The sequence below is a fragment of the Panicum virgatum genome, chromosome 9N (genome assembly GCF_016808335.1).
Source record: "Panicum virgatum strain AP13 chromosome 9N, P.virgatum_v5, whole genome shotgun sequence".
In the NCBI taxonomy this organism is placed as follows: Eukaryota; Viridiplantae; Streptophyta; class Magnoliopsida; order Poales; family Poaceae; genus Panicum; species Panicum virgatum.
In genome coordinates, this window is record NC_053153.1 from 44,627,365 (window position 1) to 44,637,794 (window position 10,430).

At 50.0% G+C, this 10,430-nt stretch overlaps 1 protein-coding gene across 1 annotated transcript; it reads right to left on the reverse strand.

The window, feature by feature from the left end:
• Nucleotides 1-543: 543 nt before the first annotated feature.
• Nucleotides 544-5,061, reverse strand: LOC120693466 (thaumatin-like protein 1b). The gene is made up of 2 exons (XM_039976912.1): nt 4,106-5,061; nt 544-1,126 (listed from the first exon to the last, which is right to left on the reverse strand). The coding sequence occupies exons 1-2, from the start codon at nt 4,867-4,869 to the stop codon at nt 940-942; spliced, it is 951 nt and encodes a 316-aa protein (XP_039832846.1). The 5' UTR covers nt 4,870-5,061; the 3' UTR covers nt 544-939.
• Between the last annotated feature and the right edge of the window lie 5,369 nt (nt 5,062-10,430).

Consider the following 10,430-nt stretch of genomic DNA (forward strand, 5'->3'; position numbering starts at 1 on the left):
CAAAAATAGCGAGCCGAGCCGAGCTGGCTCGTTCAGGCTCGCGAGCCGGCTCGCGAGCTCGACCCAATACAGTTTAAGAATAATTTCACGATGATTGATGAATTAATTCTTCATCATTAGTGGTATAAATTAATATTTATACACATAACATAGCAATTTGTATGTACATAAAAAATATATGCCACATAATTATTGTTATCATTCAAAAAAAAGTAAATTAATTTATTTTGAGTTTAGTTCACATTGTTTAGTGTGGCTCGCGAGCCGGCTCGAGCCGGCTCGCGAGCCTCCACCGAGCCGAGCCGAGCTCGGCTCGTTCACTTGCCGAGCCGAACCGAGCCGAACCGAGCCCTACCACTAGCATTCAAATCTCATTCTGGGCGTTCGCTGGTGTCGCACGAGGGGGCCGGGGTGTGTTCATGTGTATAGGTGTGTGTGCGCGTAAGCCTCGGTAGGTGCGTCTTCAGACTTCTTGGCAGTCCATCTGCATTGAGCGCGCGATCAGCATGGGTGTCCTGGCAATGTTCAAAAAAAACCCAGCACTTTCCCAAAAAAATGAATAATCATTTTCAAGTTACAATGAATCCACTCTGTTCCGTTGCATATACGACAGAGAATAATGAATGAGTCACTCGGCTGTCTCCGCCGCCCAACAGATAAAAATAATTTTTCAAAGTAGAAAAAATAATAACCGGAAGAGAAAAGCTAGTCTACTGATCCTAAGATACAATAAAATAACGAGAAGCTGAACCGATCAGCATGCTTGGTAGCTCACACTCTGTGCCCCGGTCAGCGTTATCTTCTTCCGTCGTCAAATGCCTCCGCGAGGGACGGGACCCACCCTCCAGCGATGGCGACCGGTCGGCAGCGCCTCGCTGCTGGATGCGTGGCGCCGCGGCGGCTAATCCACCAACCTACCCGCAGTAGCGGCGGCTGCGCTCAGAGGACGCGAGACGAGAGGGCCACGGCCGTGGTGACCGCGACGGCGACGAGAAGGTTCGTGGCGGCAGCGGCGGCGGCGGCGCTGCTGGGCTGCGCGTTGCCGCCGAAGAAGACCATGGTGGTACCGTTGTTCGCCTGCTGCGGCAGCCCGGCGGCCTGCGGGTTCTGCCCCGTCGACTTCACGCTGTTGCAAGCCAAAAACAAATGTTGGATAGAAACGGTCAGCAAGAGAAGCATCTTGCAGCATGAATTTATAGCGTAGGGTGTATCGTGCGGGAACATATATATATATATATATATATATATATATATATATATATATATATATATATATATATATATATATATATATTGCAAACCACAACTTCGTAAAAACTTATACAAATTATGATAAAAAAAGTCGTCTAAATTTATCAAAAAAATCACATATATAGATGATATGATGATACACAATTTTATAAAATATCTTTTCCAAACTCGATTTTGTTTGTGAGATATAAAAATAACAAATTTCAAACCAGAAAGTTGTTCAAATGATTTGTTAGAAATTTGTTATTTTTATTTTATATCTCATAGATGAGGTAGAGTTTGGACAAGATATTTTACAAAATTCTGTATTATTATATCATATATATGTGTGATTTTTTGGTGAATTTAGACTGTTTTTTTAGCTATGGTTTGCACGGAATTTCATGGAGGTTGTGTGAAAATCCAATTGAGAACTTTCTGAAAATTGCGAGCCCTCCCCCGAGCCCTATTCAGGCGACTCGCCTCCCCGCTCCCTCGTCCGCCGTTTCCGTTGGCCGCTGTTGCCCCCGGTCGTCGGCGGCGGCGGCCCCGCCATCGCTCCCTCCTCCCCTCCCTTTTCCCACCTCCCCCTTCTCCCGCTCAGACCCAAGCCCGTGTTGCCCCCTCACTGGTGACGCTATTCCCGCCACCGCCGGGCTCGACGCCGGCTACTGGAGGCCAGTTCCGCATCGTCCGCGGCTGGATCTGCCCCTCCCATCACCGGATCTGCACTCGTCGCGCTCGCCGCGCTGCAGCCGAGGCTCACGCTACGCTGCGCCGGGTGGGGCCCGCCAGCCTCACGTCGGCGGCGTGCGTGGTGCGGCAGTCCGGCCGCGACCTCCCGCGGATCGCCTCCGCGGCGCGCGCCGTGGCCGCCAAGGCGCCTTCCCCTGCGTCCGCCGGTCTCCCCGCCGACGCCACGGCCGCCGCCGTCGCCTCGGCCTCTGCCGCGGTCTTCTCCCATGGGATGCACCCCCCCTTGCCGCCCCGTCACCGCTGTGCCTACGCCGTCGGGCTGCCATGGTTTATCGCCCCTGGTGTGCGGGGTACGGCCCCGCTCCCCCGGCTTGGCTGCGGCCGTCCCGGTGGTGCGGCCGACCTCGACGCCCTCTACGTCGGTGAGGGGGCTGGCTTCTAGGCAGAGGACGGCTCCGGCCGTGGCGGGGCAGGGTGCGCCGCCGCTGCGCCAACGTCCTGGCCTGGTGGGGACCCTCTTGGTGGCGGCGCCGCTCTCGAGGGCCTCCTGCTGCTGCCCAGCTGCATGATTCTTGGGGGCTCGGGGGAGGATCAGGGGTACTGGCGAAAAGCCGATTGCCCGCTTGTCGGCCGATGACGGCGATGCCCATGGCGACGTTTACCTTGTTGAAGGCGTCATCGACTACCCCTCGTCCTGCTTCTCCGGCAACCTTTCCAGGTGAAAACCTAGGCCACTTTGGTCAGACGACGGTGGCGCCAGTGGCGTCACATCCTTCCTGGAGGCGTCATCTTATCTTTGGAGCTCTGCCGGCTGGTTGAGGCGTCGTCTTGGCTTGGTGGCGGTGGTGGTCATCGTCTTCGTCGTCCTGCCTTCGCTTCATGTCGCCATCATCAATTTGGTTGCTCAGATCATTACAATTTGGCGGATGCTTTGCCGCCTTGTTGGTTGAGGTTTGCTTCGGGCGGATACTTTGCCGTCTCAGTCACGCTCTTTGGGTGGATGCTTTGCCACCTATACTCTGTTTGTGCGGATGCTTTGCCGCCATGGTCTTCGGCTCCAGGTTGCCATCTTGGTCGTGCCTTCTGGGTGGATGCTTTGGCACCCTCCCTCGATTGGGCTGTCCCGTGTTGCTTGCTGGCTGTGATTTTGGTGTGAGTTTTCGCCTATGTGTGTTTTTTTCAGTGTTTCTTTATTTTTAGTCCTCTGTGCTCTTGTGTAGGTCAAGATCTGTTTGGCCGCATCAAGATTGTGTCTGTAACAGCTTTCTTCTTAATGAAAAACGTGCTAAGGCACGGTCGCGAAAAAACGGAGGTTGTGTGATTTTCACAGATTTGTTGTGATTTTTTGCTGTGATTTGCACGGTCACCTGTGATTTGTACGGATTTTCACTGGATACGTCCCGTATCATACATGATTAAAGCAGGCTCTAAACTGTCTTCCTACCGTGTTGTTGTATTTGTTGTATATAAAAAAATTGCTACCGGACGGTGCCATAAAGACTACGCGAGCGACCACGTGTGAGAGAGCCTGAACGGCTGAAACGGAGTAGCATCCTTGTCCTATGTCCACGTGGACTGCCGGCGTGCCTGCGCGCACGTGCTTGCCTTCCTTCCTAGCCGTTTCTAACTAGCCGTTGGTAACTCTCTACCTGGAAATGCCTCAATTACCTCTCCCACTTGTCAGTTGGCAGTGGTCAATCAGCAATGCTAACCGAATCCGATCATGAAAGAATCAAAGTCAAACATGCTAATTCTTTGGTTTTTTGGGTCGGTAGTTTATACTCCCTCTATTCCAAATTATAAGTTATTCCAAAAATTTTGGAGAGTCAAACCATCTCAAAGTTTGATCAAAATTATAGAGAGAAACATAAAATTTTTTGACATCAAATAGGTATATTATTATAAAAATATAGCTAACAAAGAATTTAATGGTACCTAATTAATATCATAAATGTTATTATCTCGTTATATAAATTTTTGTCAAACTTAAAAAAAATTTATCTCTCCAAAATTTTTGGAATGACTTATAATTTAGAACGGGAAAGTATATAACTATATGACTAAGAATGATGGAAGGATGACATTCCATTTCTTACTTCAGGCCAGAGCAGTCATTCTTTATTTCTTCACCTGGTGTGAAATGTAAAATGCTAGTTGCTGGTAGCTAGAATAATCGTACCTGGTGGGTACGCCGGGGCAGAAGGTGACGGTATAGTCGGTGGTGCCGGCGGCGCATGTGAAGGTGGAGGTGGCGTCGTCGTAGGCGTAGCTGTAGGCGCGCGGGCAGGCGGTCTTGAAGAACTGGGAGTATGCCGAGGGCCGGCACGCGGCGGGGCTCCCGTAGGCGCCGCTGCAGCAGTACTGCGCGTCGCCGAAGGCGTCGCAGGCGCTCCGGCACGCCACCGGCCCGTCCGCGGCGGCGTCCACACGCAGGCCCGCCGGGCACGCGGCGTTCAGCTCCGCGGCGCAACCCGTCGCCGCGCACTTGCCGGAGGAGGAGGAGGAGCCACTGGGCGTGATGACCATGGGAAGGTTGTAGCCGTCGACGAGACTGACGTCGAAGAAGTCGAGGCTGCCGCTACCATCGAGCGTGAACTCGGCGAGCGTGGCGGGCGTGGCGGCGCCGCCGCCGCCGCACTGGACGCCGCCGGAGCCGCAGTCCCCCGTGGCGCAGGCGAAGCGGCCGGTGGCGGCGTCGGCGGCGCAGAGCGTGCGGCCCCAGAGGCGGCCCGACCACCCCGCGGGCGCCGCCACGGCGCGGGACTCCCCCGGCGCGAGCGCGAACCCGGTGGTGGGCAGCGGGGCCGAGCCCGCGCTGGAGAGCAGCCCCGGCCACACCGTGTACCCGCAGCCGTTGGCGATGGTGAACGTCGCTGCCCGCGCGCCTCGGTTGAGCAGGGCGAGCGCGGCGGCGAGCGCCAGGAGCCAGGAACGCGGCGCCATTGGGATTTTCTCTTCTCCTCCGGGTCTCGGGATCGGACGGCGCGGCGCGTTCGTGCGTGCGTTTGCCGGCTGGAGTTGGTGGTGCCCGTGGAGGATTAGATGGTGTTGCGCAACGGCTATGGCGACTTGGCGAGGTATTTATCGGAAGGGTGTTGGCGGAAGGGACGGCGACAGGGGAAGCGCAGGAGAAAGCAGAGGACGAGAGATAAGAGAGAACTCGTGCGAAACAACACAGGCAGAGCAGAGTGCGTGCGGGCTGGCGTTCCTGCTTACGTGGCGGCAGATTTTAAAATCATTTTTTGACCCATGTCCGCGTCCGCAACTGCTGATGTGGCGCGTTGACTAGTCTTACATCGTACTGTGAAAAAAGTAGTAGAGCCAGCCTACTGATCGCTCGAGTCCAATCGGCTTTGCAAAACCAACCAAACTCCTTTCCTACGGGTAGCCTCGACCTTGACCAGGTTTCGCGCTGTGTTGTGAGCCGTCGATCGTGACCAAGAAAGGAATCGTCCAAATCTCCGAACCCGCGGCCTCCGTTTCGCTGCACTTGCAATCATCCACAGCAGGTCGAGTCGACGCTGGCCGTCCGTTGCATGCAGCTGCAACCGCTGTATCGGCACCTCGTGACGGTAGATCATGTCACAAATGTATTTTTTTTTTGAAGAACACAAATGTAATCTTAAAGTTATGCTCGATCGATTGCAAATTGCTCGGCCGGTCATGGAATCCTTTCACGTACTCTGTTCCTACCTAGGGCACCACTTACTCACTCCGTTTCATTGTTATGTTTTTTTCTAGTAGATGACTCGCAAGATGGAGAAAATAGTAGCTTTGTCGATGGAAGTAGCGCCTTCTGGCTGCTGCACACGGGGCACACCCTGCGACCCGATGTGGACGTCTCCTGAGTCCTGTCTCCATCTAAATAAAATAGAAACCACGTTCGCGACCAGGACGGCACTGGGCGGGATTAGCGTTCCAGCTCGACTACCAGTAATTAATTATTCAAACTGACCGGGAATCAGTTGGGTTAGCATGCATGTATGCTTACGGTCTGGCTGTGTGCCCGCATATGACAAACTTTGACTTCGGTTTATCCTGAACTGATTCGTCGCCAACTTCTACCTGACGCTTGTCTTCAGTTTTGACCCTGCCCAAGACCTGAAGAGAAGACGCTTTGGCCCATCAATTAACCACGTGCGTCTGTCTTAGCCGCCAATTAGCACAAGAGTCAATGTAAGATCAGCGAGGAGAAACTTCCAATATTCTAGTTTACCTTATCCGTCTTAAAAGAGCTATATACACACCTACTCAGGAACCGGAAGCTTCTTTCCAGGACAAAGCAGGAGGCAGCAAAAGCAATGTAATTTCAAATTATATTTCTCAAGGTAGTCCTACAGTAACGCTTTGTGCTATGATTAATCGTAGCATTTTGTTCTAACTATTTATCTGAGTTTAAAAGTTTCAATATGCAAAATTCTCATATTTTGGTTTGAAGTTCAGGTTTGCCAATGATAAAGACTTCCTTATTATATTAGGATCGAGAAAACTAAATACTGATGTATTACTAATTAGCATGAGTTCCACCTGAACTAGCTGTTCTAATCTTCCTGCAAAACGAAGTTCAAAAGTACAGGTCCTGACGGCCCGTATCATGAAAAAAAAAGTATATCAAAGATGACACCATCTGTAGGTCCAACTTGGAAAACTGCACAGGTGAATTATGCATACTCCTTGTTGAGTTTAGTCTGCACCCACAATGTAAACACCCAGTTAAGATATAAACGGACTGGAATCAGGATGGATCACACAAAGGGAGCAGTAGCTAGCCTACCCACAGTGTCCTCGAGCGTAGCACAGAGCCTGGCGTTAGACTCTTGCAGCGCGTGTCAAGAAGTGGCTCACGCTACAGTAGGTCAGTGGGTTGTTCCCAACTGGGCGACACGGGGGCTCCCACGTCGCCCCGCCGTCAGGCCGCCAGTCCCGCCACTTCGCTCCCTTTCTCCTCGCGTTCGCAGGAGCGGGTAGCTGGAAGTTCTGCAACTACGACTACGAGGAGGGCGACGGTAGGTAACTCAGCCCAACGGTGCTTGCACCGGCGTGGGCGGGCGTGGGCCGACGCGCCACAGATCCACCGTCGCCGGGACCGGCTCCGTTGCGCTTTTTTCTTTTTTATATTTTTAAAAAATCAAAATTTCAAAAATATATATCCGTTTTGAAAATTTTCAAAAATACCCCCAGTCGCCCCATAGGGCGATTGTCCCTAAGTGTAATTTTTTTTTCAAATTCGCAACGAGGTCCCTGGGCAAAAAAAAATGCAAGGGGGTCTGTCGCCCCCCAACGGGCGAGGGCGACAGGGGCATGTCGCCCACCCCAGGGGCGACGGGGCCTGTCGCCCGTTGGGGGGGGCGACAGGGTCCCTCCCTCTATATAAGCCCTGGCCGCCATTCGCCGTCATTCTCTTTGTCATTTGAGCCTAAAAATTCAGGAAAAAAGAGAGGGGTGAGGAGAAGAAAAGCGGCGAAGCTCTGCCGAATTGCGTACTTGTGATCTACCGGTAACTTCTGTATGAATCCATTGATATTGTATAACAATTTAATTTAATTAGCGGATTAGCTGAATTAAATTTGGTGCTTTAGAACACTCGTTTAGTATTACAATTTCAGTACTATTACAGACTTGTTTTTAAATTAATTATGAATTAGAATAGAATTATGAAAGTACCTTATTGATATTGCAGCATAAGGCAATGGCTGCCTCCAATTGTGGAGGATTTTCATGGACCGAAGAAAAATCTAGTATAATACTTGATATGATGACCCATCTTGTTATCAGTAAGAAGTTGGATCCGTTAGCGGATGGTACGATAGAGATGGTGTTGTCCAAAGTAGTAGGGTTTAAAGATTTCACATTATTTCGAGGTATTACGACGCAAGATGTAAAGGGACACATGCTAGAACGTCGGAAGATATACATGAGAGTATGTGAACTAGCGAATCATCCTAATATCATTGGATTCTTACAAAGTTCTTGTAAGATATGGATGCGGTCAGAGGTGTATGAGATGCACATTAAGGTAACTCTCATTCAGTTGTAATCCCGTCCATCATTTCGAATCCATATTTATGAAACAGTAACATTGTTTTTTAATTATATGCTAGGATTACCCCGAGGACACGGAGTTGATTAACAAAACGATACCAAATTTCCGTAAATTGGTATGTATCTTCGGTGGACTTATGCCGCAAACTAGACGAAGGAGGTGGATAAGATCTTCGGGTGATAGTACTTGGCCTGCGCAAGAACAGATGCCCGGAGGTTCGTCGAGTCATGCTTCAGCACCTCAGGCACCAACTTGTGTTAACTGGGATGACGACATGGATGACTTCATGCCCCCCAAACCATGGCCTCCAACACATAATGTTCCTCCCCTTTACATGAACCTAGAATCAGAAAAGAGACAAAGGGAAAGGCAAGAGGTTCGTCAAGTCATGTTGCACCACCTGCAGCACAAACTTGTGTTAACTGGGATGACGACATGGATGACTTCATGCCCCCCAAACCATGGCCTCCAACACATGATGTTCCTCCCCCTTTACATGAACGTAGATCCAGAAAAGAGAGAAAGGAAAAGCCAAGAGGTTCGTCGAGCCATACTATACCACCTGCAGCACCACCATCTGTCAACTGGGATGACGACCTAGATGATTTCATGCCGTGATCTATAACATATGATGTTCATCGGTTTAAGATGTATTCGCATTTAGTATTGTTAATGTTGTATTATGCTTGTATGTATGTCTCGTACCTAACTTGCATTCACTGGACATGTACATAATGTCGAGTTTGAATCGTACTTAGTCGTAATGGAGCATCGAAGTATAAACATACCATCTATTGTATGTAATGGAAAATACGAGAGGGATCAGAGGCGAACGTTGAAGTGTATAAATAAGCGGTCAACAGCTATCTCATTACAAATAAACATCAGAGATACAAACATCAGATATATCTAACCACCCCTAGGGCGTCGGACCCTCTTAGCCCTCTGCTGGGCACGGACATGGCCCTCGGAGCTTTTCATGTCACTAGAATACTAAAAAACACACATTTAATTAATATAACGATAAAAAATAAGAACTAAGAAATGCATTACATAATGTGAATCATCAAATTTTACATCATAATACAACGATAATGAAACACACATCACACATGCAGTGGCATGGCAGAACCCGTTGCAAACTACGGTAAATAGATTCCGGACTAACCTAACATGCCTTAGGTAATTTAAAAAAAATAGAACAAACACAACGATGCAGCATGTCACTAGCACTAGGGTAGTCCTAGTAGCCGTACCCCCACGTAGCAAACTGCGTTGAGCCTTCTCCGCAGTATCCACCCATTGCAGGTGGTGCAGGCGGTGGTGCCGGAGGTGCAGGGCCCTTCTTCTTGTGAAAAGGGCAGTTGTAGTAATGAATAGTGCATGGTTCATCCTGTGAACCGGCAGCATTGCTGGTATCATCAACTTCGTCATCTTTGTTACCCTCGCTCACTTCCTCATAATGGTTCACCTTGCATTCCAGATCAAAGATCTTTATCTCGAGGTACTCGATGAACTCCTGAACAGAATCAATTGGTGCAGGATCGACCCACCTAGTAAAACCACAGTTTTCTGGAGCATCGGAAGACTGCAAAATAAATTTCATGTAAGGTGTCTCATTGAAGATAAAGAAATGAAACAACCGAGTATTACCCATGCGTGTGGACATTCAAAGAAACGCCGACCGCCATCCATCCCGTCGGTGCACATCTGCACTAAGCAGTCCTCACCATGTCTGCATTTTGGCTACGGTTCTCTACGGTTATCGTATTGTCGAAGATGAGTTTTATTGGTAAATTCACTCTTGTGCTGTGGCGGAAACTCAAACACTGGTTCCGGAAAGGAATCAGGTCCAAGAGGCCCCTCCCATATTATGGGGTCTCCCTTTCTTCCCCCTTTTCCTTTCCCAAAACCGTAGTAATTCTTCCCGCTAGACCCACCTCCAGACATTAGGTATACAATGAGCTTTGGTGTTTAAGTGCTGCTGGGAGTTCACAAACTTCGGAGTATTTATAGGCGCACAAAGGTCTGATACCCAGAATGTGGAGTGTAAATACACCTAAAAAGCCTACATGACAACACAGTGAAGAGGCTAGCTGACCTAACACTGAAAATGCTAGATTCGATTCTCGAAATGACTACTCGATGCATCTCTGTGCATGCAGACTCACAGCACTGCATTGCTGCCGCTCGGTCGATCGCGCCTAGATGCCGCCTTCCCCACTACACGCCACAGACCTTCGCTGTAGAATGACAGGTCCGTCGTCATCACCAGAGAGACTGCTTTGAAGGTGAGCTGGTGTGGTTGCCGTGTTGTCACATCTTTTTGAAATGGTGGAAGGGCACTGCTATTGGGTCATGTATGTCTGGGCAAAGAATGCGACATTTGGGAAACCCGTGATCGCCGTGCTGAGCAGTGGCAACCTGTGATCTCGTACTCGCAGCTAGATACACTATGGTT